This window comes from Carettochelys insculpta, chromosome 14, assembly GCF_033958435.1.
Source record: "Carettochelys insculpta isolate YL-2023 chromosome 14, ASM3395843v1, whole genome shotgun sequence".
Classification (NCBI taxonomy): Eukaryota; Metazoa; Chordata; order Testudines; family Carettochelyidae; genus Carettochelys; species Carettochelys insculpta.
In genome coordinates, this window is record NC_134150.1 from 4,363,184 (window position 1) to 4,391,025 (window position 27,842).

Sequence of the window (27,842 nt, forward strand, 5' to 3'; positions counted from 1 at the left end):
TTAGTTCCTACTGAACCACTGTCCACAGCACAACTGGTTTCCTGGCTGCAACCACAGCACAAAGGCCAGAAGCAGATGGGTTTTACAGAACTCTGTTTTACCCACAGAATTTGTCTCTCAAGATCTGATTTGAGGGCCACTGGTGCAGCAGGAAACGAAGGATTTTGCAAGGTTACCCGTTCTGTTCATAACCAGAGGACTCTGATCTCCAGAGACATCTTTTACTAAGGGATAATTTGCTGTTCGGTGGAGGCTTGCATTCAATACATGCGTGAAATGATGGTCACTCCTCCATTCTTCTTTTCCTTTAAACACATGTACTGTGGGTGGAGCATAGGTCAGCTACAAGTCTTTTCCATTTCACTCTGTCTTGGGACAAAACTTCTAGCTGACGCCCGGAGAACCCCAGTTGTTCTTCAGTTTCAGATGTCCTCCATGTCATTCGAGGTCTTTCTCCTTCGGGCTTTCCTTGCAGGTTCCATTGGAAAGCTTGATGGACTCTGCTGGATGATGATTTTCTGAGAGCGTGGCCTAACCATCCCAACTTTCTTCTCTTGATTTGAATGTCAAGTGGGTCTTGTCCTGCTCTGGTCCAAAGCTCCTCATCTGAGACAATGTCTTGCCATTTGATGTGAAGGATGCGCCTCAGGCATCTGTTTATGAATGTCTGTAGCTTGTGATTTGAAGACTTTTTAGTATGCCAGGTCTCGTACACAAACAACACCATCACACCGGGACGGCATGACCTGGAAGATGGGGAGCAGTTCACCTACCTGGGAATTATTATGGGCACAGATGGAGGAACCGACGAGGATATCAATGCCAGTATAGGGGAAGCACCAGCTGCATTCAAGACTCTTTGTCCCATGCGGAGATCACAAATAAAATCTGCAAAGACAAAACTCCAGCTCTTCAACACAAATGTGAAGAGTGTGCTCTTGGGTGGACGTGAGATTACTGCTCTATTAATTCCCACTAATTCTTCCCCTAGCGATGATGAGGGTTGATATTTGTAGAGGTGGCATTGTCCTCTCTCTGTTTCGGCCGTATCTTCACTTTTGCGTAGATATCTTCGGTCTCTTTGGCATCCCTTTTGAGAAAGTTCAGATCGGCATAAGTCACCTCATCAGCTGGTGGAGAAGGCTGCAAAGCAAGATGAAAATGAGTGAGCCCTTTCTTTCTGCTTTGCAGGGTCTAAAGCAGAGGTGGATAATACTTTTTGATGGGGAGGCCGCTCCAGGAATTTGGGAAATGGTCAAGGGCTTCACTCTTCCATGATACTAATGAAGGAGGTGCAGGAGGTTGGGTGCAAAAGCCAGCTTGGGGTAAGGGATTGTGGTGGATGAGGGGGTGTGGGATCTAGGAGGGAGTTTGGGTGAAAGAGGGGGTTGTGATCTGGGGCGGGGGACTCAGATGCAGGAGTTTGGGTTGTGACCTGGGGGAGGGATACTTTGCCTGTGGCCTATTCTTCAAATAGGCAGCTCCCATTGGCTGGAAACCGGCCAATGGAAGCCATAAGATGTTGCTGGGAGCAGGGGCCACCCGTGGAGCCTCTGCCTCCCTCCCCCTGGGCTTGCGGCTGTTCCCAGACAAACAGGGTCCTGATGACACTGCTCTGAGCAGTGTGCGGGGGAGGGCCAGGCAAGGAGCCTGACTGAGGCTCCTGCTACATCCACTGGCCGGATCCAGTGTCTTAGCAGTCTGGATTGGCCTGTGAGCCATATATTCCCCAGCTCAGGCCTAACGTAAGTGGTTAGTAATGGCCCATCTCAAGCGCTCATAACACTAGACCCTCTTCCGCTGACACAGATGCCATAAAAGAGCACACTGACTTTTTAGGAAGCTGTAGTTGGATTATCAAGCACCTCTATGGAGGAAATGCTGCGTTCTCCAGTATCTTCAGCCTTCTGGAGCACCAGGCTCCCCCTTGGCCTGAAATGCCCAGTCCCGCCGCCTAGAACGAACGCTGCTTTCTCTAGTCTCTCCCAAGTTCCTGTACAATCACTAATTCATGTTCTCACTAAGGTGGCTGTAAAGATAATTTATTTTCAATCCCCCCCTTCAATCTTTTGACTTCTAGTGTTGCCATTGATCCCATTCAGAACTTGTGCTGCATTTCCTGCTACTCTGAAGTTCTCACAGCTGTCGCATATAAAAGGAGTACTGATTTCTTTATGACCTTTATATTCCTGGAGTTCAACACCAAGTTCCCCTTTGCTAGAAGGAAAAAAATTCAAGAAGTTCTCCAACTCACCGGCTCCACTGGATTCATCTCCGCCTCTGGCCCCTTTTGAACTGGTTCTGAAAAAAGCGAAGTTATGGACAAGCTAGTCATACTCTGATGGCGTTTGGATAACTTAAATGGAGGTGTTAGTGGTTGGTCAAGAAGGTTTTGTAGTGAAGCAGCATCTACGTCCCACATATTCTCACCCAACCAGTTGTCAATAATTGGCAGCTCTCTCGCACTCCAGCCCAAGGTGGAATAGACACGAAGACCGAATGCACCTTTGACATCTTGAGGTGTTCCTCAGCTAATGGGGGAGACATAGAATAATCCTACCACCACCCATGCATAGGTATGAGAGTGGCCTATGTGGAAACCATCTTGTATAAGAAGCCATTTCACATCCCTTACTTCTGCACGCACACAGGAGGCTGTCCTTTCCTTGACCTGTTTGGGAATGGCTGGGAGGATGAGCTCTATGGAATGTGTTAATGAAACGTTTGGAGTTGGGGATCCAGCTCCCTTGTAGCTGTTTTTCCTTGCTGGTAACGGTTTCTCTTTGGAAAGTGATTTACGATCCTCTAACTAATTGCCTCTGACACTGGGCTTTGTTTGTGGAAGGGTGTACAATACTAGAGTTAGCTGCATCAAGCAGCCTTGCTGGACCTGGTTTTACTAGTGTCCAGTTTGGCTCATCTGTTGCCTTATTGAATTCAATAAAGCTGAATGTTAGCTGTCTAAACTCAGAGAAGTCTTGTGCTTCAACACTTAAGCAGGGGTGACCGTTCACCACCACCACTGCTGTATATTTGTTGGCAAATATGACCCAAATTACTCTTTACTCAACTAACGGAAGGATACCAAGCAGGATCTATAGACATCCCGTGAGGTCACCTCATAGAGAAATTGCTTACTTTGACTGCCCAAGTAAACCTTACCTTTGGAACATGGCCGCCATCTCCACAAGAGGATACAGAGCAACAGCAAGAGAAGAAGTGCCCCAGCCACAGCCCCAGAAACAATGTAAGTGTTCATCAGCCCAGGGTCATGTGCTGTTGAAAGAAACATTCATTAGCCCCTGTCCCTCATTAGCCCCTGTCCCACTGGATCAGGGTGGCAGAGCAGGCCAAGTTGGGTTGTTGCACCCCTATCACCACGGGGATCCCTCTGGATAGTGCTAGGGGAAGACAGCGGAGGCTGCCTCATGTGTCAGCACCTTTAACGGGATTCCTGCTGGACAGGGGCAAGGAAAGATACTGTGAGGCTGGGTCACTAGATCACCACCCTGCAGGGTAGGTCTGCCCAGCCAGGTTATTCTGGAATAATTTATTTCAGAGTTATTATTCCAACATAAAATATTCCAGAATAATGTGTCTACACTACAGGGAAGCCCCCAGAATAAGCAAAATGTATTCCGAAATAGTGTCTACACACAGTAGCTATTTTGAAATTATTTTGAAAGAGCGTTTGCGTTGTGTGGATGCTGTTATTTCAAAATAACTTTGCTGTGTAGTAGGCGTATCGTCTGGGAATCCCAAGGCAGAACAGGGCAGGAGTATCCCAAGGCAGGAGAAACCTGAATCACCGAGCCACCGCTGGTGGAAAAGTGGTAAGATTAACACCACCCTGGTGGATTTATCTTCAATGGGCTGACTGGTCAGGATGAAAAAAGACCAGCCTCACCCACAATCTAATCAGCACCTGGACTGAAGTTCAATGAGACTTCTCTCCTATAAAAAATATATATACGGTATTCTACAGTCCTGGCCCCAGATCTTGCAGCTTACAATGGTAGTTTTCCAGTGGGTGGGTTTTAGGGCTGTACTCTAGACCAGCGTTTCTTAAACTATGTTCCACGGAACGCTGGTGTTCCATGAACAACTCCCAGATGTGCCACGAGTGTTTAGAAAAACAATGAAAAGTTTAACGATAAATAATCGCTTTCCGATGATAACAGCAATGGAAAATACTAAAATATAATTTTAGTTCGGCATCTCGCAAGAGGGGTCATAGCCTAGAGACATAGCAAGGTCAAGTAACATCGTGCTTGCCTGCCCTCTTCTGTAATCGTCTCCTCTTAGCCATACGGTGATGTAGCAACTCGCAATGACACGCCGACAGGAGTAAACAGAGTGAGTTCTATTTCTTTTTTAAAAAGCCGGAAGTGGTTGAAAATACTACTACTGATGAACCAGTAACATGTGCTTTTTTTTTTAAGTCCCACAACAATATTTTGGAAGAAAATTTTCACAGGTGTAACGCATAAAAAATTATTGTGTGGTGTTCTGTGGTCTCAAAGCTTAAGAACTCCTGCTGTAGACACTTCGGCTGCATCTACAATAGCAAGTTCTGCAGGAAGAAATGGACTTTTTCCAAAAGAATCTGCAGAGCGTCTACACACAAAATATGTTCTTTTGATCTGAAATCAAAAGAATGGAGCACTTTTTCTGGTGGCCCTCTTCCTCTCCCAGATGAGCACATTTTTTGGGGGGGAAAAACCCTGTGTAGTCACCCCGGGGGCCCTTTTTTGAAGAGTGGTCCTCAAGGAGCTGGATTTTTCATTGCTCTTTCGAAAGAGCGGCGGGCTGTGCGGACGCTCTCTATTGAAAGGGCGGATTGATTTTTTTTTATCTGCTTTTCTGTGTGTGGACGCAATCTTTTGAAAGAATTTTTCCGGAAGAGATCTTCCGGAAGAACTTCTTTCAAAAGAGCACTGTGGTGCACACATAGCCTCCTGTTTTTGTCCAGGTCTAAAAAGCAGAATCAGCCATCTACTGGGGGGCATTCCCATCCCTCTCCAAATTGGGAAATGAAATCATGCAAGATAGACCATCATGGTGAATCTTACTGCCCAGAGGGGTGAGAAGAACTTCCCAACGTCCAAGTGTTTCTCTGGACCTCTGAAACCTTTGTGGTTCACCCATTGTGAAGGGACTTTGAGAAATTTGATGAACAGCAAGGCTGTGCTATTGTAGGAGAGACATCAGGAAGAGGGGAAAAAGTGCAGATACTTGGATAACAGAAAAAAGTTGGGTAGGATCTGGAAAGCCATCTGGAATCACTGACTTCTCTTTGCAAAGCCTTCATATCCTAGAACTGGGAGGGACCTTGAAAGGTCTTTGAGTCCAAAACCCTGCACTCACAGCAGGACTTATCACCAACCCTGACAGATTTTTCTTTTAATCTAACCTGCCCCCAACCCTCAAGGACTGAAATCCTAACCCTGAGTTTAGAAGGCCAATGCTCTGACCACTGAGCTCTTTCCCTCCTTTCCTTGTGCTTGCCACCAACTCCCACCCAATCAGCATCACAGCCACACCATGCAATTATCCGCATTAGCTCGTCCTCTCCTAGGTCACATTCTTCACTAGGAAACACAGTGAAGATCTGAGAGAACAATGCTGCGGTTTACCAGGGATAGTTACTCTGGTTTTATCTCCTCTCCCATTTTTGCCAAAGTCACATCTGTAGAGCCCAGAGTCGTTCCTGTTGACTTTTATCAAGGTGAGAGAGGCCAGGCCCTTCAAGGAATCGAGAGCTGTTGTGACACCGCCTGTTCCATTCTTCAGCTCCTTCTCATGTCCATCCAATCCACTCTTATACCATGTAACTCTGTACGTGGCACTGGAGTCCTTCATCACCTTGAACCTGCATTCTATAGTGAGGTTTTCTCCTTCCAATCCATTCATTACAGCAGGGGTCTGATTCACAAGCAGGTCCACAGCTGCAAAGGGAGAAGCAGAAATGACTCATCATGGGTGCAGGAACGTTTCTGTTGATTTAGATTGAGGTTGAATGTCATGATACAGAAGATTGGACAAGACCTCCCAGGGGAGGAAGTAAGATTGCTACTCTGGCTGCAGGGTGTTTCTGCAATAATTTGTTCTCATGTCTCAGTTTCTGGTTCCCCTGTAGTCAAGTAACATGTTGAGAGTCTTGGGCGCCTTTTGTTTCTGTCCGGCTAGAAGGACAGTTTTTAAAAACTCTCTGCACCAACAGGGCGTGTCTGTCTCAGAGCTTCTTCCTATCCCAGTTGTGAGGTTCTGGAACCAGATCCTCAGCTGGAGTGAATCCGCCTCATTCCTTTGGTATCTGCTCAGGATCTGGCTCACTGATCTGATCTGGAGGACCCTATTTGCAAGCAAGTCTTGACAGCGTAGGACAGGGGTCAGCCACCTTTCGGAGGCGGTGTGCTGAAATTTGACCTTTTGACCTCTGTGTGTGGGCTGAGGGCCGGTGATGCTTTTTAGTGTCACTCAGAGTCCTACTCACAACAGAATCATTAATAAATAAATAAAGAGGGAGAGCTTTACCCTTTGGGTGGTGTTTGGTAGCATTGATGGCCTTCTGCTACTCCTCCTGTGGCATGGCTTTGGGCAAGCTCCCAGCTGCATGGCGCAGGGCTGAGCTCCCACCTCACATGCTGATGAAAATTGGCTCACGTGACACTCTTGGCACCCCGACCCCAGATGTAGGATGTTCACTGAAGTCTTCTCAAATGCTCTGGTCCTGTTACAACCCAATTTACTCACCACCATCCAAAATGAACTGCTCTGCGCTGCAGATTCTCCCAGTTTCTGGTTGTGGACCTAAATTTTGTTTTTAGTCTGGGGCAGAGGCAAGGGCCCTAAGACACTTGGTAGGTGGTTCCCTCAGCTACTGACTCACATCATCAAAAGACGTCTTGTCCCCTTGTTCCATATGGCATCAAGAAATCTGAACAAATGGAAAGCTCTGCCAGTGTCCTTCTGGTCCTCTCCCTATTGGCTCTTCCTCTTTACTTTGGGCAGGTCTACCCTTGGCAGGTAAGTCGATTGCAGATTTGCAATTCTAGGTATGGTAATTAAGTAGCTAGAATCGACTTATCTGCCTTCGACTTACCTGGCCTTCCACACAGAGGGAGGTCGGTGGGAGAAACTCTCACTACTTCTGATATTGAGAGGTACAGGGGTCAACTGTTAAACCCAGATAGTTTGATTTTTGCATGTCTCTACCAGGTGCATGAAATCAGAGACTTCCACGTAATATGAACATACCCTTAAAATTAGACCTCGTCAGAACATGTGGCTCTGGTTGACCTCCATGGAAAAGCCATAGCTTCCTGAAAGCAAAGGCGGCTTGTGGATTCTTTTACAACAGCCCCAGTGGTATGGATATGGTAGACATGGCTCCTAACACCCCTTCGAGGCTCTGTATGGAACCGGAACACTGGTGGAAGAATTTAAGTGCCAAGTATCACAGATACTTATAGGAATGATCACTTGCAGCTGATGATACCCAAGAAGACTCAGAAATTTTAATACTCTAGTAACATGGAACTCTGAATACAAAGTAATAAAATATTCTGTTCTTAATGGTCATTATTAAAATATCAGTACAGGCTGAACCTCTTTAATCTGTCACTCTTGGGACCTGATCAGTGCTGAATGAGAAAATTGGGTGGACTATGGGAGGTCACGTTGTCTAGCACATTACCAAGCCTTTCACTGCTTACTGGGCTCTTAGAAGACATTTAGGGGTAAATTACAGCTAAATAACAGCACAGAACACAGAGCCAGGACTAGTGTCTGGAAACAAACTTTAGGGGACCAGAGGAAACTTGGCCACACCCATGATGTGTGGTCGTCTGGCTAGCTAAAATCTTGCTGGATTATGGATGTGCCAGACACAAGAGTTCCAGATTAGAGAGGTTCAACCTGGCCATAGCCATTAAACTATCCCCTGCAGGTATTAAGAAGTTGGCTGATCCTCTCCTGTTTTTGCAGCCAAAGCAAGCTTGTGTTTCTCAGCAGAAATTCTGGCCGTTGAAAAAAGCAAGAATAGTACAGCTTCCTGAACTTCTTTGTATCAAAAGGCTTTATCCAAAGAGATGTTTGACAAAAGTCTCGGGTAGACTTTGAGGCAAAGGCCGTAGCAAGCTCAGTGCGTCCTGCAAAAGCTTTCTGGCCATTTGCTGGGATGACAATTCCTCTTGTGAGCGGCACAATGAGTAAACCTGATCTCTTCACTGTCTCATGTTCGAGTGTCACTGGAGACTTTGCTTTTCCCTGAGGAGGGTAGATCTGAGCTTTGAGAGTCCTAAGTGCTCTTAGGAGAACAATAGGAATTTAACTTGTTAGCCCCTCAAAAGAAGAACCGCGGAGAACCATTCTGGGTATGCGCCACTCCCCGCTACACTTACAGGTCAGTACCAGGGAAACGGAGCTGACGTTAATCTAGCTTTGAAGCTCAGTTTCACTTCTCAGCCTCGTGGACCTTTCCAGAGCTTCAGAGAAGATGGAGGAGGGTGCGGCATCAAGAACAGCAAAACCTCTGCTGGAAGCATTGGACGCTGAGGAAGATGACCGTGGATGAAACAGAAAGTAACTTTTCTCCCTCCTCAGCACCTCACGGGGTAAGAACTTGCTTGGGCCGAGTCTTTGCTTTGAACTGGAGGTTTGAATTGCAGGAAGAGGCCACACAAGCAATTAAGGACAAGCTCTGGAACCTACTGGGTCAGGATATAAAATCCAAGGAGTCACAAAGGACTGGCCGGGGGTCAGCCACCTTTCCAAGGCAGAAATCCGACCTGCCGCTTCATCTCCCAAATGAGCCGTCCTGAGTGACCTGACGGGGAGCCCCACCCCCGTTTCCTGGCCTGGTAAGGTGGGAGGAGGGAGATGTGGACGTGAGTGAGGGGGAAACCTCCACCTCGGTGGTCTCCAACATTTTTAAGGACAAGATCATTTCTTGAATTTAAGTGCACCCCAGGACCTACCTCAAACCCGAACACCCTTGTTCCCATCTCTGCTCCGAGGCCCTGCCCTGCTCACTCCACCCCTCCTCCATTCCCAGTCATTTTCACCAGACTAGGACAGGGGGCTGGGGAGTGTGTGGATGGGGGGGGGGAAGCAGGTGCTGGTTTTGAACCATGCAGATTGCAGTGCGGAAGGAGCTCCAGGCTGAGCTGGGCCGAGTGTAGGAGTGCAGGAGGTGCTCAGAGCTGGGGCAGAGGTTCAGGATGCAGCCTCTCTCTCTCTCTCTCTCTCTCTCTCTCTCTCTGTGGGCACCACTTCCCCCAGGCAGCTCCTGGGCGGTGGCCCAGTGGGGCTAAGGCAGGTTCACCTGCGTCCTGGCCCTGTGCCTCTCCTGAAAGCAGCTGGAACGTCCAGAAGTGGCCGAGGTGGGAGGCAGATGGCTACATGAGCTCCCCCGGCTGCAGGCTCTGACCTTACACCTCCCATTGGATGTGGTTCTCTGCTCCTGGCCAATGGGAGCTGTGGGGGCAGTACCTGGAGGCACGTGGATCCCCTTCCCTGCCTGCCTCAGGGCCCACACGGATGAGACAGCTGCTTCCAGCAGTGGTCCAGGGATGAAAATGTTACCCCCAGTGCCTGACGGGTTGGACCCATCATTCGTTCTCTGTCCATGACGCTGTCGTTCTCCTTCTCCCTCCCAGGGAAGAGCAGACAGGAAAGTGCTGGTACTTGCCAGTGATGGTCACTCGGCTTCCGGCTCCTGACGCAGACACGTTCCGAGCTGTGCTCCCCACCTCACACACGTAGGTTCCTGAATCTGTTATATTCACGTGCTTCAGAGTGAAAGTGCTCCGCCCATTTCCCAGCTCTGTGGATCTCACGCCTCCTTCACCCCCCAGCTCCTTCTTCTCCCCAGAGCCGTTGTGTTTATACCATTTCACGTACAAGCGGTTGGGTCTTTTCAATGCTGTGAAGTGACACTTCAGGGTGAGCTCTGCCCCTTCTGACTCATGCATCTCGGCTGGGGTCTGATTCACTGTCAGCTCGGGCAGCTCTGCAAGAGAGCAACACAAACTATTTCACCTTGATGCAGGAGAATTTCCCTGGCAATGCTGGAGTGACTGGGGCTGTATTACAATAAACGTCTCCCTCTCCAGTAGCATGGGTTCTTTTTTTCCTGCCTGGCCATTTCTCAGACCCTGATTACCAGAGTTTAAAGTGATGATTTTGTGAGCTACACACTGAGGTGGGGGGTCACTGCCCAGGTAGCAGCACTTAGACCCCTTAGAAAGAGAGAAAAATAAGTCCCCTCTACAGCCTTGGCTGGGAGCCAGCTGGTTGTCAGTTCAAGCTGTAGTGGCTCCTGCACTGAGCTCCAGAAGTCTGGGCATTGATTCTGCCTGTGGGCAGTTACATGTTTCACTTAATCCATTCATAGCTGTATGACGCACGACAGGATGCCTCTGTTTCTGGCCGGGGACCAGCAACCCACAGATGTTCAGTGAGATGGCTCTCCTGCAATAGGCATCCTTATGTCAACCAGCCCTGGTCACAAGCAGCAGCTCCTGGGTGGCCTACAAGCCCTCCTTTGGGGAGACTAGCCAGACAGACCCACCCTTTGTGCGTAAGGCCCCCCAACTCCGTTGTCCATTGGAGTCCCACAACCACCCTGGGCCTCCAGCCAGACTCAGTGCTTGGTAGCCTTCTGGTTGCCCCCAACACCAACCTTCCAGCCTGCAGCAGAGCTGAGCTCCTACCAGTATGGGGCAGGGCTAGGGTGTGCCTTAAGCAGATTTATGTTGGCTGCCCATGAAGCAGATCCAGGCTTCACCCATGCACAAGTAAGTCACAAATTCCATGTTTTACTACCCTGTTCTCTCTCCAGTCCCAGATCCCATGCACACAAGCAGGCTTCAGATGCACCGGTGGGTGTGCATGCAGTATGGACCAGAACACAGCCTGAGACCAAGTGAAACATTTCCTTGAAAAGATCTAAAATGGAAACATTGAGGCCTGTGTGACAATATTAAGGGGGAACAAGTCTTGGAGGTGTTGAGCATCCTTAGTTCCTGTTGAAGGTGGAACTGAAGGCCCTGCTCACCTTCCGGGGCTGTGTGGTCTTGTTCCCACTCACCTGCATTTCCCCTACGAGATGAGTGGGTGGGGAATTGGTATTGGCCTGGCCAGGGAGAACCTGGCCCAGGCCACAGGAAAGCAGAAGGTTTGTTATGATTCTTCTGCCCAGGCCTATGCTATTGGGGACCAGGTGATGGTTCTCATGCCCATGCAGCAGAACAAGCTGGAAGCAGAACTGGGATGGCCCCTTCAAGGTCAGCAAGCAGGTGAATGAGGTGAACGATCTAACCAGGCTCACCACCACCTGGTGTACCTTGTCAGCATGAGGAAATCATACTGGGACAGGCAGAATTGGGGGCTGGCTATGTGCAGGGTCTAGGAGATGATAGTTTGGTGATATGCACATCTCATAGAGCTGGAGGGGACCTTGAGAGGTCATCTAGGCCAGTCCATGACACTCACAGCAGAACCTATCACCATCCCTCACAGACCCTTTTTTTTTCATTTAATCTAACCTGCCCCGGCACCTTGGAAAGCACTAGCAAGGATCAAACTCACAACCCTCTGTTGCCAGATCAGGTAGGAGGGTCTAGCGCTTACTCTCGATGGTCACCAGGGTTCCTGTTCCATTCCCAGAGAGGTTTCTCGCTGTGCTCCCCACCTCGCACAGGTAGTTTCCTGCATTTGACAAATTCATATTCTTCAAGGTGAGAGAGGCAAACCCGTTTTCCAAATGCAGAGCTGGGAGCACGTCCCACCCCTTCACCAGCTCTTCCTTCAGGCCCTCCGTCCCGTAGCGATACCATCGCACAGACATGGCACTGTGGTTAGAGGTTGTCTTGAAGGTGCAGTTCATGGTAAGTTCCGAGCCTTCAAAATCGCTGAAATTGGCTGGGGTTTGATTCACCATCAGGTCGGTTATTTCTGCAGGAAGAGAATCACAGATCACGGCACCTTCGTTCAGAAACCGGTGCATGTGCCAGCAGGCAAGGGGAGATGTACAGAATGGACCTCTCTTGTCTGGCACGGTGGGGACCTGACTGGTGCCGGACTAGAGAATGTGCCAGACCACAGGAGGTCAATATTGTCTAGCACATTACCAGCACTTCCACTGCTTGTTGGGCTCCTAGAAGACATTTAGGGGTAACTTACAGATGAAGAACAGCCCAGGACACTGAGAGCCAGCCCCAGCTTGGGGAGTCGGGAAGTCAGGTCACGAGGCAGATGGTCATCGCCTGGGGGAGCCTGAGACAGGTGTCTAGAGGCTCTTCTTGTCTGCTGGGTTCCCTCCTCGAAGGAGGGCTCTTGGGATGTTGGATGCACCAAGGGCTCCTTGCACCCCTTGGTCTGTCCCCCAAAGGTCCCTGGGGGCCACCCTCCAGCTCCCCCGATCTTTCAGGAATCCCGAACCCCCACCCTCACGCTAGGCGCTCTGGGTGCCCCCTGCACGCTGGGGCCAGGGGTGCTGGAACCATTTGTGGAGTGCAGGAGCTAAGCCACACCCCTCCGACCTCTGTCCAAACCCCTCCCTGCCCCCTAGAGCTGGAGCTGCCATCTGAGGCCCCAGGCCTGATGCTTGGGCAGGACCCTGCATGAAGGGACAGCGACCAACCTCCTGCACATGGGGATGGCAGCTGGGACCACAGGCAGAAGAGGCACGTGGCCAGGAGGCTCAAAAGCTCAAGACACTGCAGCATCTCCCCTGCCCCCAGCACCCCAACTGTCCACCCCTGTGGCTGGGGTCCTCCATTCTTCCCCCAGCTAGGAGCTCTCTGTGCACTAATTCTCCCCCCCACCCACGTCCACCAGTGCAGGGTCCCCGTTCTCCCTGCGTGCTAGGGGCTTCAGAAGTTCTCCCTTTGCAGCCTTACCCCCAGGTCCACGCCCCCTGCCCTCCCCGCGTCAGGCCTCGGGGGGGCCTTCCGTTCCTCTGTTCCCCCCCCCGCCCCCCGCGAGTGTTACTTTGACCATGGGATTCTGTTTCGTGAACAGGGATTGCTGGGAAGAGATGGGATCCACCTCACAAAAAGAGGAAACGGCATCTTTGCGGGCAGGCTTGCAAACCTAGTGAGGAGGGCTTTAAACTAGGTTCGTCAGGGGAAGGAGGCACAAGCCCTGAGGTAAGTGGGGAAGGAGGAGGGAACAATCAAGTGGGTTTCCTGGGTGAACAGGGGAAAGTGGGCCAATTGGCCCCTTCTCTAAGATGCTTGTACACTAATGCCAGAAGCCTAAGAGACAAACAGGAAGAATTAGAGGCCCTGGCACAGTCAGAGAAGTGTGAGGTGGTTGGAATAATGGAGACTTGGTGGGACGATTCGCATAAGTGGAACACGGTCATGGAAGGTTATAAATTGTTCAGGAAGGACAGATGGGAGAAAAGGAGGAAGAGTTGCGCTCTATGTGAGGGAGCAGTATGATTGCTCAGAGCTCCAGTATGAGGAAGAAGAAAATCCAGTTGAGTGTCTTTGGGTTAAGCTTAGAGGTGGAAGTAACAGAGGTGATGATGTAGTTGGTGTCTGTTATAGACCATCAGATCAGGGAGATGAGATAGATAGATAAGGATTTCTTCAGGCAGCTAAGTGAAGCTTCCAAATCACAGGCCCTGGTTCTCATGGGAGACTTAATCATCCGGACGTTTGTTGGGAGACCAATACATCAGCACACAGACAATCCAGGAAGATTTGGAGGATGTTGGGGGTGACTTCTTGGTACAAGCGCTGAAGGAACCGACCAGGGGCTGTGCGCAACTTGACCTGCTGCTCACAAACAGGGAAGAACCAGTAGAAGAAATAGAAGTGGGAGGGAACCTGGGCTGCAGCGACCATGAGATCGTAGATTTCAGGATCCGGACAAAAGGAAGAAGGGTGATTTCAGGAGAGCAGACTTTGACTCCCTGAGAGAACAGATGAGCAGGATCCCTTGGGAAATGAAGATGAAGGGGAAAAGAGTTCAAGAGAACTGGAAGTACTTTAAAAGAAGTCTTATTGAAGGCACATAAGAACATAAGAATGGCCATACTGGGTCAGACCAAAGGTCCATCCAGCCCAGTATCCCATCTGCCGACAGTGGCCAATGCCAGGTGCCCCAGAGAAGGAGAACAGAAGACAATGATCAAGTGATTTATCTCCTGCCATCCATCTCCTGCCCTTGTACTGAAGGCTAGGGCACCATACTTTATCCCTGGCTAATAGCCATTTATGGACCTAACCTGCAAAAATTTATCGAGCTCTTTTTTAAACCCTGATAGAGTCCTGGCCTTCACAGCCTCCTCCGGCAAGGAGTTCCACAGGTTGACTGTGCGCTGCGTGAAGAAAAATTTCTTTTTATTACTTTTGAACCTACTACCCATCAATTTCATTTGGTGTCCCCTAGTTCTTGTATTATGGGAAGAGGTAAATAATTTTTCTATATTCACTTTCTCCACACCATTCATGATTTTATATACCTCTATCATATCGCCCCTCAATTGCCTCTTTTCCAAACTGAAAAGTCCCAGTCTCTCTAGCCTCTCCCCATATGGGACCCGTTCCAAGCCCCTAATCATCTTAGTCGCCCTTTTCTGAACCTTTTCTAATGCCAATATATCATTTTTGAGGTGAGGAGACCACATCTGCACGCAGTACTCAAGATGTGGGCGTACCATAGTTTTATATAGGGGAAGTATGATATCTTTTGTCTTATTATCGATCCCTTTTTTAATAATTCCTAACATCCTATTTGCTTTACTAACTGCCGCTGCACACTGCGTGGATGTCTTCAGAGAACTATCCACTATAACTCCAAGATCCCTTTCCTGATCTGTCATAGCTAAATTTGACCCCATCATGTTGTACGTGTAATTTGGGTTATTTTTTCCAATGTGCATTACCTTACACTTACCCACATTAAATTTCATTTGCCATTTTGCTGCCCAATCACTCAGTTTGCTGAGATCTTTTTGTAGCTCTTCACAATCCCTTTTGCTTTTGACTGTCCTGAACAACTTGGTGTCATCTGCAAACTTTGCCACCTCACTGCTTACCTCATTTTCTAGATCATTGATGAACAAGTTGAACAGGATCGGTCCCAGGACTGACCCCTGGGGAACACCACTAGTTACCCTCCTCCATTGTGAAAATTTACCATTTATTCCAACCCTTTGTTTTCTGTCTTTTAACCAATTCCCGATCCATGAAAGGATCTTTCCTCCTATCCCATGACCACCTAATTTACATAAAAGCCTTTGGTGTGGGACCGTGTCAAAGGCTTTCTGGAAATCTAGGTATATTATGTCCACTGGGTGCCCCTTGTCCGCATGTTTATTAACCCCTTCAAAGAATTCTAATAGATTAGACAGACACGACTTCCCTCTGCAGAAACCATGCTGACTTTTGCCCAACAATTCGTGCTCTTCTACGTGCCTTGCAATTTTATTCTTTACTATTGTTTCTACTAATTTGCCTGGTACTTATGTTAGACTTATCGGTCTATAATTGCCAGGGTCTCCTCTAGAGCCTTTTTTAAATATTGGCGTTATATTGGCTGTCTTCCAGTCATTGGGTACCGAAGTGGATTTAAAGTATAGGTTACAAACCACTGTTAATAACGCCGCAATTTCACATTTGAGTTCTTTCAGAACCCTTGGGTGAATACTGTCTGGTCCTGGAGACTTGTTACTATTCAGCTTATCAGTTAACTCCAAAACCTCCTCTAATGTCACTTCAATCTGAGTGAGTTCCTCAGATTTGTCACCTAAAAAGGCTGGCTCAGATTTAGGAACCTCTGTAACATCCTCAGCCGTGAAGACTGAAGCAAAGAAATCATTTAATCGCTCCGCAATGGCACTGTCTTCCTTGATCGCTCCTTTTATATTTGTATCGTCCAAGGGCCCCACTGCTTTTTTAGCGGGCTTCCTGCTTCTAATGTATTTAAAAAACATTTTACTATCATTTTTTTGAATTTTTGGCTAGCTGTTCCTCAAAATCTTTTTTGGCTTTTCTTACTACATTATGACTCTTAATTTGGGAGTGTTTATGTTCCTTTCTATTTTCCTCACTAGGATTTGACTTCCACTTTTTAAAAGCTGCCCTTTTCTCTCTCACTGACATTTTAACATAGCTGTTAAGCCATGGTGGTTCTTTGTTAGGTCTCAGGAATAAACCATCCCTCTGCATAGTAAGAAATGCAAACATGGTAGGCAACCAGCTTGGCTTAACAGGGAAATCCTTAGTCAGCTTAAATTAAAAAAGGGTGCATACAAGAAATGGAAATGTGGACAGTTGACTAAGGAGGAATATAAACATACGGCTGGAGAATGGGGGGCAGTAATCAGGAAAGCAAAAGCACAATTGGAACTGCAGCTGGCAAGGGATGTGAAGAATAACAAAAGGGTTTCTACAGGCATGTGAACAATGAACGGGTTATCAGAGAAGGTGTGGGGCCATTACTGGATGAGGGAGGTAACCTAGTGACAGATGATGCAGGAAAAGCTGAAGTACTCAATGGTTTTTTTTACCTCAGTCTTCATGGACAAAGTTAACTTCCACATGACAGTCCTAGACAAAAGGCAGTATGGGAAGGTGGAGGGCAGCCATTTGTGGGGAAGAAACAAGTTCTGAGCTCTCTAGAAAAACTAGATGTGCACAAGTCCATGGGTCTGGATTTAATGCACCCCAGGGTACTGAGGGAATTGGCAGAGGTCATTGCTGAATCTTGGGCCATTATCCTTGAAGACTCTTGGAGATCGGGGGAGATACCAGATGACTGGAAGAAGGCAAACGTAGTGCCCATCTTTAAAAATGGAAAGAAGGACAATCCAGGGAACTATAGACCGGTCAGCCATATCTCAATCCCTGGGCAAATAACGGAGGGAATCCTCAAGGAATCCATTTTGGAGCATTTGGAAGAGGGGAAAGTGATCAAAAGTAGCCAACGTGGATTCACTAGGGGCAACTCCTGCCTGACCAATCTGATTAGCTTCTATGACGAGGTAACAAGCTCTGTGGACACGGGGAACTCAGTGGATGTGATATACCTTGACTTCAGCAAGGCTTTTGATACAGTCTCTCACAACATTCTTGTCTGTAAGTTAAGGAAATATGGTTTGGATCCTTGGACTATAAGATGGATAGAAAGCTGGCTTGACGGTCGGGCCCAACGGGTGGTGGTCAATGACTTAATATCTGGATGGCAGTTGGTTTCAAGCGGAGTGCTGCAAGGCTCGGTTCTGGAGCTGGTGTCATTCAACATCCTTATTAATGACCTGGATGAGGGACTGGGTTGCACCCTCAGCAAGTTTGCGGATGACACAAAACTAGTGGGAGAGGTAGATACGTTGGAGGGTAGAGAGAGAATCCAGAGGGACCTGGATAAATTAGAGGACTGGGGCAAAAGAAATCTGATGTGGTTCAATAGGGAGAAGTGTAGACTCCTGCACCTGGGGCGGAAGAATCCCAAGCATTGTTACAGGCTGGGGACCGACTGGCTCAGCAGCAGTACGATGGAAAGGGACCTAGGGGTTATGGTGGATGAAAGGCTGGATATGAGTAAACAGTCTGCTCTTGTAGCCAAGAAGGCTAATGGCATACTGGGGTGTATTAGGAGGAGCATTTCAAGCAGATCTAGAGAAGTGGTTATTCCCCTCTATTTGGCACCGGTGAGGCCACATCTTGAATATTGTGTCCAGTTTTGGGCCCCCCAGGATAAAAAGGATGTAGATTTGCTGGAGCAAGTTCAGTGGAGGGCAACAAAAATGACAAAGGGGCTGGAGCACATGACCCATGAGGAGGGGCTGAGGGATTTGGGCTTGTTTAGTTTACAGAAGAGAAGACTTAGAGGTGATTTAATAGCAGCCTTCAACTTCCTGAAGGGGAGCTCTAAAGAGGAGGGTGAGAAACTGTTCTCTGTGGTGTCAGATGGCAGAACAAGGAGCAATGGTCTGAAGTTGAAGAGGGAGAGGTGTAGGTTAGATATTCGGAAAAACTACTTCACCAGGAGAGTGGTGCAGTACTGGAACATGTTGCCGAGAGAGGTGGTGGATTCTCCATCCCTAGAAGTTTTTAAGTCCTGGCTTGACAAGGTCCTGGCTGGGATGACTTAGATGGGGTTGATCCTGCTTGAAGCAGGGAGCTGGACTCGATGACCTCCTGAGGTCCCTTCCAGCCCTAGGATTCTGTGATTCTGTTACACGGTCTCCCTCTGGCTGGGGCGCGAATCACACAGAGGGGAGCTGTGAAATGGCTCTGCAGGAATTTGCTACCTCGAGTGATTGAGGATGCTCAGCCGCTCTCCCTTCGGCAGCATCAGGTAACCTGGCACCAAGGTCCTCACACCACCCATGGGTCTCCCCACCCTTTCCCAGCCCTGATCCCGCCTCCCCCACGACTCCCCCGCCACTCCTATACCCCAGCCCCTGCGCCAGGTCAGGACCCCCTGCTACACCCAAACTCCTTCCCAGAGCCCTCACCCGCACCCTCACCCCACACTCAGCCCCACCCAGACTTCCGTCCTGCACCCACACTTCCTTCCAGGCCCTGCAAGCCCCCATTAGCACAGGAGAAATGCTCGGCCCAGGAGGACTGACCATAATTCATAGGGTGCTCCCCTGCGAAAATCCTCACCCACCCCTGGGCTAAATCCGCTTGGGATTAGCCAGCTGGACACCTCCCGATACCAAACTTAAAGCAGCTCCTCCACTCTGGGGCTTAACCCGGCGCCCCTCAGGCAGCCAGAACCCCCACGGCCATCCCTAGAACGCAGGATCTGGTGTGCTACACAAGCTCCCCAGCTCTGCCCTTTATGCTTTGCACTGCACCGTCTCCACCAGCACCACCGGAGCCCTCTCTGGGTCACACCCCTCTGTCAGCGTCCTGTGCGCTCCTCAACGGGTTTTCTAGGAGACGAAAGGGGAGTTCCGCTGGGTCTTACCCTGGATCGTCACTTGGGTTCCACTCCCATTAGCGCGCGCACCTGTGAAGAACCCAAACTCGCATAGGTAGGTTCCAGAATCCTCGGCTTTGGCTTTCCTCACAGTGAGGGAAGAAACCTTCTTGTCTTTATCCACGTGTTGAATGATTCCATCTGTTCCATTGGACAGCTTTGCTGTGACATCGGTACTGTCTTTATACCACTCAACAAACCACTTGTTTGAACGACGGCTTGTGTTGAATGTACACGTGATGGTGAACTCTGCCCCTTCCATTGCACGGACGGACTCCGGCGTCTGACTCACCACTATGACAGCAGTATTTGTGGCGGCTCCTGCAACACAAAGTTCCGGGTCACCATGTGAAATTTTTGCAGTAGGAGGACGAATTAAATCAAACACAATTGTTTACAAAAGATCCACTGCAAAATGTTCTCTGAAGGACCCCGAGTGCATGAGCACGAACCCTCTGCCAAAGATACCAGCATGAACTCAGAGCAGGGCGTGGGGAGGGGTCCTACTGTCATTGGGGTTTTGGTTTCGGAACAAAGGCAGGAAAGGCAGAAATTTAAAGCAAAAATAGAGATTCAAAGACCTTAGTGAGGTAGAAAAAAGTATTTCCTCTTTTGTTGTCCCGCCTCATCTTGCTGGAGAGTTCCTCTACTAGTAACTATTGCAGTAGCCAGGCGTCTGCACTGAGGGGGGCAGCCCCACTTGCAGGGGTCTCATGTGACTTCGAGGGGGCAAACCAGCTGTAGCCACCTCGGTATAAACTTGCCACGGCTCCAACTCTGTAGCTGGCGGCACAGTCAAGGCTGTGATGAGGCTCTGCTGCGTGTACCCCACCACAACCATCGCTGTAAGCTGGATGGCCACACTGCCTCCAGCCGGCCAGACCAGCTCCAGAGGTCCTCTCAGTAAGTAACTGGAGAGCACCTACGTATGTAGACAAGCCTCCATGCCATGAATGGGGCCTGCAGGCCTCACAGTGGACTGGCAGCTGCGGGGAGGCAATTCCCCCCAGCAATGGGCCCTGTGCAGGATGCCGGTGGGGGCAGGGAGGTTAAGGACAATTGTTATTTATTCCTCATGTTTATTGCCATTGTACCCAGAGTCCTCAGCCATCACTGGCGCCTCGTTGCTCTAGGTCCCGAGCAGACTTAGCTACCTCAAGGGCTCGCGAAAGCCGGCATGGAAGAAAGACGTGGAAAGGGGGCGCTGCTTAGCGTAGTGCGGGGCTGGGCAATCATTTTTGGTGGAGATGGGTTATTCCGGGAATTTGGTAAGTGGTCGCGGAGGAGGAGGAGGAGCAGGGTTTGGGATGAAGGTTGGGCGCAGAAGAGGCTCAGGGTAGGGGCTTGGGGTGCAGGAGGGGGTGTGGGGTCTGGGTGAAGGAGGGGGTTGTGACCTGGGGGCAGGGTCTGGGAGAGGGTATGGGTATAAGACCAGGGCTGCGGGGGTCTTGGGGTGCTTGGAGCTAGAGGGGGCAGCGGTTGGGTGCCGGGGGGAGCAGTTGGGGGACCAGAAGCAGCCTCTGGCCCGGAGGTGCTTACTTGTGTGTCTCCCTGCCTGCTGCGCCCCAGCACGCCACTCAGGGCGGCTGACTGCGGGGACCATGTGCTTCTCTGACCATTGCTGCAAGCAAAGGCAGGGGAGGGGCTTCTCACGCTGCTCCCGCCCCCAGCACAATCTCGCAGCTCCCATTGGCTGGAAATTGGCCAAGTGGCTGCAGCCTGTTTCCCACTCACAGGAGTCCTCGGAGAAGCAGGGTCCCCCCAGCCAGGCCGGTCAGAGCAGTGAGAGGGGAAGGAGCAGGCAGGGCTGTGGGCCGGATCCACGGCTGGGTGGGTTGGATGTGGCCTGCAGGCCGTATTTTGTGCACCCTTGGTTTAGTCCCCTTGCACAGGGGCAGTGCCAGCCTGTTCTCCATGCGGAGGCTGAGGTAAAATTGTGGGTGCTGTGCTCCCCGCACCGCCAGGCCCTGCCCCCTCCATGGCCCTGCCTCCTAGCCAGGTTGCAGGCCAGAGCCAGACAGCGCAGCCAATAAGAGCTGCTGAGGCGGGGGAATCTGGCTCCAGGAGCAGAGAGCACTGGAGGAGCAGAGCTCAATCGGGGCAGGGCCCAGGAGCCAGGCCACAGGGGTCAGTCTGGTGGCAACAGGGAGCCCCAGAGCCTCCCTCTGCTCTGGGGAGCACATCTCAGAGAGCAGGGACATGGGCCAGGGGCTGCTCTCCAGCTTCCCAGCCCCACACCCAGGCTTGATTCCCAGCCAGGAGCAACTGCTGTCTCTACTCTGCCTTCAGAGGCGGGCAGCTGGAGAGCAGCAACTCCAGCAAGGTGGCTACTGGGGGTGAAGACAAATGTGTAGGGGGGGGGCCCTTCCCAGCACTGCCTCTGCCTAAGCACTCAACCAGCAGTTCCCAGCCTGGTACTTGTGCGCACCTCCCATCACCCCCCAACCATTCACGGGCTCCCAAGTAACCGCCAGGCTGCTCGTGGCCCCTCCTCACAGCCAGATCTAGCCACTGCTTACACTTCAGTCAATGACAAAAGAAACCACAACGCAGATTTTAGGACCACAATTAACATTAGCGGAAGAGCTTTAATTTAAAAATAATAATTGTTATTATAATTATTATCCTATTGTACTAATTATAATTAATAACTGATTGTAACTTTGCGATTTATTTTAAACTTCTTTTCTAGGATCGTTTTGATTCATACATTTTTTATCATGATCCCCCTGTAGTAACCTCACAGACCCCTGGGGGCCAGAGGACCCCAGGCTGGGAACCACTGCAACAGACCGGTGTTTCTCAACCAGGGGTTTGAGTACCCTTGGGGTATACTAAGGTCTTCCAGGGGGTACATCATCTAAATACAAGCCTAGTTTTACAACAGGCTACATAAAAACCACCAGTAAAGTCAGAACCGTCTCAAGGTTTGTTCAGACAATGACTTGTTCCTTCTGCTTCAAAAGCCTTGCACTGAAATGTAAGTACAAGGTTTCCATTCCAAGTCACTGATTTGATCATGAGGGTAGAAAGTCAGCAAGTTTTCAGTAGTCGTCTGCTGTGAGATTTTTTTGTCAGTAAGTAGTTTTCAAGTGAGGTGTAAATGGGTGGTACCCAAAGCAAGTCTGACTCCCGAAAAGGCTTCAGTAATATGGGACGGTTGAATGGTTCTTGTTTCAAGACCTCAGATTATCTATGGACCATGTTTCTCAACTGGTGGTATGCAGACTCTTAGGGGGTACGCGAGAGAAGTCTGGGGATATGTCATGTCACACCCCAGCAGGCCTTAAGGAGCAGGAGTGGACGTTTCCATTCCTGTAGTACAACCAAGTTCCCATCCCTGTGTTACAGCCTTAAACCCTGAAGACACAAACACCAAATACGGTCAGGTCTCAGAGTACACGAACTCAGTGTAGACGACTCCGCTCTTACGCATCTGACTATCCCCCCCACCGCCTGGTTTAAGCCACCTGCAAGCAGCTCTGGTTCAAGCCACTCCCACCGCCCCGCATGGCTCCAGCTCAACCCCCCTCCTCCCCCCCCCCCAGCTCACCACCCAGGCATGTCTCTGGTTCTGGCTCAACTCCCTGCCCCCCTCAGCCCAGCTCACCACCCATGCTCAACTCCACCCCTCACCCCCCTGCAGCTCTAACCTACCCCAGGCTTAGCCCCCCGCTCCACCTCCCACAGCCCCAACCCACTGCCAGGTTTAACCTTCCCCAACTACCACCCCCAGACCAGGACCTACCATTCTGCTGCTTCCCCGGCTGCAGAACATGTGTTCTGCCAGGGAAAAAGCCAGATCCCAACTTGCGTGAAATCTGGGTTTATGCAAGAGTGCATGGAAAGGAACCCTCCCGTACTCTGAGCAGTTACTGTAGCCATATCAGCCCTGGCACCCTCAGCTTCAGCCCCATGGGAACATTAAAAGTGGCATTGACCCAGTACACGCACAGCCGGTAAACAGCTACGAGACAAAATCTCTGTGAGGTCCCACCCCTGGCTGAGTTCCACCACTGACTTCCAGCCTCAGAGGTGTTTCACCCCCAGCTGGAGCCATGCCCACCATGACCCTGATGTGAGGCTGAAACAGGACTCCTGGTGGCAGAAAGGGCCATAAGCATTCCTAAATGCCTCACATCTGGTTGAGTACATTCCTGTTGTGCTGTTTGCTTGCTCATGTGTATCTTGTGAATCTGTAACAGCAATGAAGGGTCCTGTGGCACCTTATAGACTAACAGGAAAGTTTTGAGCATGAGCTTTCGTGAGCACAGACTCACTTCATCAGATGTTGGTCTTGGAAATCTGCAGGGCCAGGTATAAATAAGCCAGAGCAAGGCTGGGGATAACAAGGTTAGCTCAGTCAGGAAGGATAAGGCTTACTACCAGCAGTTGATCTGGAGATGTGAACACCAAGGGAGGGGAAGCTGCTTTTGTATTTAGCCAGCCATTCGCAGTCTTTGTTTAAGCCTGAGCTGAGGGTGTCGAATTTGCAGATGAATTGTAGCTCAGAAATTTCTCTTTGGAGTCTGGTCCTGAAATTTCTTTGCTGTAGGATAGCTACTTTTAAGTCTGCTACTGTGTGGCCTGGGAGATTGAAGTGCTCTCCTACGGGTTTTTGTATATTGCCATTTCTGATATCTGATTTGTGTGCGTTTATTCTTTTACATTGAGACTGTCCAGTTTGTCCGATGTATATAGCAGAGGGGCGTTGCTGGCACATGATGGCATAAATTATATTGGTAGATGTGCAGCTGAATAAACCCATGATGGTGTACTCCTCTGATACTTGTGAATCTGTAGTAGCTTGAAGTAGCTAAGCTTAATGAAGTACAGTAACAGAGAAGTCTCTGTGTTAGTCTGTATTCCAACAAACGAAGTATATTATCCCTAATCAGCTCTGTGTTGAAGCAAATCCATAATTCTCTCCATCCTTGGCCCTCTGAGTTGACAAGTTTTTTTTTTTTATAAAAAAAAAGGTTCAGAAATACTGCAGTAGGACACGTTGCCTCTCCCTTAATTCTTATTGTTCCACCATACGGCTAATGAGCATAGAACTCTGCAGGCTGAGCAGAACAATGGATACCTCTCCTCCAGTGCAGAGGCAATATTTTCCATCCCGTCAGCAGTTAGGATGTGAACTAGCCATGTGAATGGAAATCTTTATTCTAACTCTTCTGGAGTGTGTGTCCTGCACCCCAAAATATAAACAGCATTGACTGAAGAGCTTGATGAATCATTTTTGGTTTTAATAAATCTTGGCAAAATGGGGAAATTCCAAAGAAGAAGAAAAATAGCTAATGTTACGCCAGGATTTTAAAGGGGCACATAGGGTAACCTGGAAACCTATCTACTGGATACAGAACAAAAAAGCAGTCCTGTAGCATTTTAAAACCTAACAAAATAATGTATTGGGCGATGAGCTTTCATGGGATAGACCCGCTTCTTCAGATCTGGAAAATTCAGAAGCAGAAGTGGGTCTGTCTCACGAAAGCTTAGCACCTCCTAAATGATTTTGTTAGTCTTTAAAGCGCTACAGGACCGCTGGTGCTTTTTGTGAAGATACAGACTAACACAGTGACCTCTCTGTGACTATCAGTTAGTTAATCTGACTTGTATCCCAGACAATCAATTGGTGTAACTGTTGGGTAAAAAGTTGGGTGGATAAAGGTAACCATGTTGATGTGACACACTTAGGACTTGAACTCACTGGAGGTTGAACCTCTCGAGTCAGGCACCCTCGGGACTGGACTGGGGCTGGATGAGAGAATTTGCCCAACCATGAGAGGTCAATATTGTCTAGCCCATTTACAACACTTCCACTGCTTACTTGTCTCTTAGAAGTCATTTAGGGGTAAATTACAGCGAAATAACAGCACAGAACACTGAGCGCCAGGACTTGGGGCTGGAAACAAACTTTATGGGACAGGAAACTTGGCCACACCCATGATAAGTGGTCGTCCAGCTCACTAAACTCATGCCCGATTACGGATGTTGCTGGCCAAGAGAGTTCCGGGTTAAAGAGGTTCAAGCTGTACCGCTTATGTCGGTATCATTTCTGTCTCCCAGGGATGTGAACAGGCCTCTCCTCTGAGGGACACAAGGTACGCTGACTTAAGCACCAGCGTGGAGAGCACTGTGCCGGCAGGAGAGCTGCTCCCACAGGCACAGCTACTGCCACTCGCAGAGGTGGGCTTTTTAAGCTGATGGAAGACCTCGCTCCCATTGGCATGAGCTAGGGGTGAAGACCCATGTCTTGTCTGGCTCTGCGCCCGAAGGCCTGGGGCTCCCCTCCTTGGTATCCAGCCTGTGGCAGAGTTGGGGGTGCAGACCCCTGAGCCTCACGGGCTGCATCAGGCAAGCCGAGGCTGGATCTCGACCGCAGGCTCTGCTTGGCGGGGTGGGGCAGGAAGAAGCTCTGGGCTCCGCTGTTGCTCGGCAGCACTTCCCGCAGCTTTATTCCGCTCCTCTGATTGGCTGGAATTCTAGGCAATCAGAGCGGCGGAGGAAGGCGCGTGGGAGGGGGCGCAGAGCCATGTGCATCTGGGGCTGCTCCCCAGGAAAGCTACATCCCACCCCCGCCATCGCCCACAACCTGCGTCCCTCAAATTCTCCTGTGCCACCTCCTGTCCGGACCCCCATCTCACCCCCTTCCTGTACTCTCCCTCCCACCCCTACCCTGCTGCTGCCCCCTCCCTTCCACACCCCGTACCCTAAACCCTCCTGCACCCACATTCCAAGCTTGATGAATTCTCAAAGTCCCTTCGCACCCTACACCTTTTTTGGTCTATGCCAGTAGCCTCTGCCAGGGCAAGCTCCGTGGGCAGAAGGAGCAATTCGGCCAGGCCCATCACGGGGAGCTTGGGAATGGGAGGAAACCCTGTTGAATGAAAACTGCACAGAAAAACGAATTGAGAACCCAGACGGTTTCCCTCCAAAGAGGAACCTTCGGCCATCTCCTGCCCTGTGGTCGCTGATACTTCACAAGACAGAAACACACACGTAAACCCAGCACCATTTCGCAGCATGAAATAAAAATCATGCCTCACCTCTTAAAACAGAATTGTCTGCGGAGAACGCACTGTGCGAATTGCGCTTTCAGATGCCAGTCAGGCGTCCTTATCACATTCATGGCATCAGTTAGATTATTTTATGCACCCTGCACAACAAGGCAAGAGCCACAACCCAGTTCCCTTCTTTGTAGCTGCTTGGACTTAAAGGAATATAGTCAGCCTGAAAGCTGGTCAGGGCAAACCCGATAACATTCCAATATTTTTCCGCAATATCTATGCCCCTTAGCCACCCCAACCTGCCTGTTTCTGGGATTTTATAGTCACATTTGTTTACTTTTTAAAGAAATTCTCCCATGTTGCTAAGTGAAGGCTAATGAAAGCCATGATCCTGAAATCACGCCACAGAAGCAGACCAAACTGACTGATCTCACCTACCAAGTAAGAGAAACAGCAAACTCAACTCTACAAAAGTCATTTAAATTCCTCAGGAAAGCCATTTTTTAAAGGAACTACACATATTGATCTCCAATCTGTTTCCTTTCTGTCGCTGGTACAGACTACAGCAAGTTCCAAAGTTTTCAGAAAAGATGTGTGCTGTTCCCTGCCTTGACCATGTCTTAAATGAACTAAAAAGTTGGGAACATACTGATGCCTCAAAAGACTAATCCCTCTGAAACCAAAAGCCAAGATCCAAAAGCCCAACAAACCAGAAATCTCCACCTCTTTGGTTCAGGCCGGTCACTAGGTCGGTTCCCACAAGCTTCTGGGGTCACCGGCTTACAGAGCATCAGCCCGTCTCCGAGGAATGCTGTGTTTTCACGGCAGAGCAAGGGTCAGGGGTCTCCCTGGCTTGCTTCTGCAAGAATCCACGGAGAAACCCTTTGGAAAACCTTTGATTCTGCTTTGGACAGGGGAAAGAAACAAGCCATGGAGACCCCAACCCTCGTTCTGCGGTGAAAATACATCATTCAAAGGGGAAACTCACCTGCATCAAGGCAACAGAGAAAGAGGAAACCCAGCAAGGTAGTTTTCAGCAGGTGGCTCATGTTGGCTGGTGTGACGCAATCGCTCCTTGAGGCTGATTCTGCTGTGGCTATTGTACGCAGGGCCTTCTGGGTGCCACCCACTGACTCTGAGGATTCCTCTTTCTCTCTCTCTCCGTCTCTTCCCGCTCCCCCCCAAAAATGTTCACGTATTGAGCATGGAATATCAGCGAACGCTTAAGAAACGTCTCTTTCCTGCCACTGTTCTTGAGATCGCTGTCTGTCCCCTACTTCCTTCTCTCTTGGTTAGTTCCCCTTTCCACTCGCATGCTTCCTTCTCTACTGCTTGCTTTCTTGTTATTGCCTGTGACGATCTCTGCTTCTCACTAGGCTCTTTATGCATTTTCATGCAAGGTCATGTGCCACCACAGAACAAGCCGGGTTAGGTTGGGTTGCGAAGGCTGGGGAGCAGAGGGTCAAAGACCCATAGGAGGGTGGTGAAGCACTGGAATGTGTTACTTAGAGAGGTGGTGGAATCTCCATCCCAGGAGGTTTTTTAAGTCCTGGCTTGACAAAGCCCTGGCTGGGAGGATTTAGTTGGGGTTGGTCCTGCTTTGGGTAGGGGGGGCTGCACTCGATGACCTTCTGAGCTCCCTTCCAGCCCTGGGATTCTGTGTGATCGTGTTTGGAACACGGACAGTCTGCTGTGAGCAGCAGCAAAGCTGGGAAAAGCACCGCAACTTTCTATCTTCCATCTCAGCCCTGGAGGTTTCTCATTTTCTAGAAATCTGACTGCACACACATAAGGAAGTCAGAGGGAAGTGAGACCAGGTGGAGACAGATGGGACGGCCACGCAAGACAGGATGGTGCCTGACCTCAATGCTGACGAGT

The 27,842-nt window shown here is 49.7% G+C and overlaps 1 protein-coding gene across 1 annotated transcript; it reads right to left on the reverse strand.

Annotated features, from left to right (window-relative positions):
* On the reverse strand, nt 1–27,075 carry LOC142020814 (polymeric immunoglobulin receptor-like). The gene is made up of 7 exons (XM_075009026.1): nt 26,953–27,075; nt 18,943–19,275; nt 11,638–11,961; nt 5,637–5,948; nt 3,163–3,276; nt 2,255–2,301; nt 1–1,143 (listed from the first exon to the last, which is right to left on the reverse strand). The coding sequence occupies exons 1-7, from the start codon at nt 27,011–27,013 to the stop codon at nt 988–990; spliced, it is 1,347 nt and encodes a 448-aa protein (XP_074865127.1). The 5' UTR covers nt 27,014–27,075; the 3' UTR covers nt 1–987.
* Between the last annotated feature and the right edge of the window lie 767 nt (nt 27,076–27,842).

Coding starts and splice junctions, on each gene's coding strand:
- LOC142020814 (XM_075009026.1), bottom strand. CDS start 27,013: ATGAGCCACCTGCTGAAAACTACCTTGCTGGGTTTCCTCTTTCTCTGT. Junction 19,276..26,952: donor TCTCTGTTGCCTTGATGCAG/GTGAGTTTCCCC, acceptor TTTGTGTTGCAG/GAGCCGCCACAAATACTGCT. Junction 5,949..11,637: donor AACCCTGGTGACCATCGAGA/GTAAGCGCTAGA, acceptor CTCCCTTTGCAG/CTGTGGACCTGCTTGTGAAT.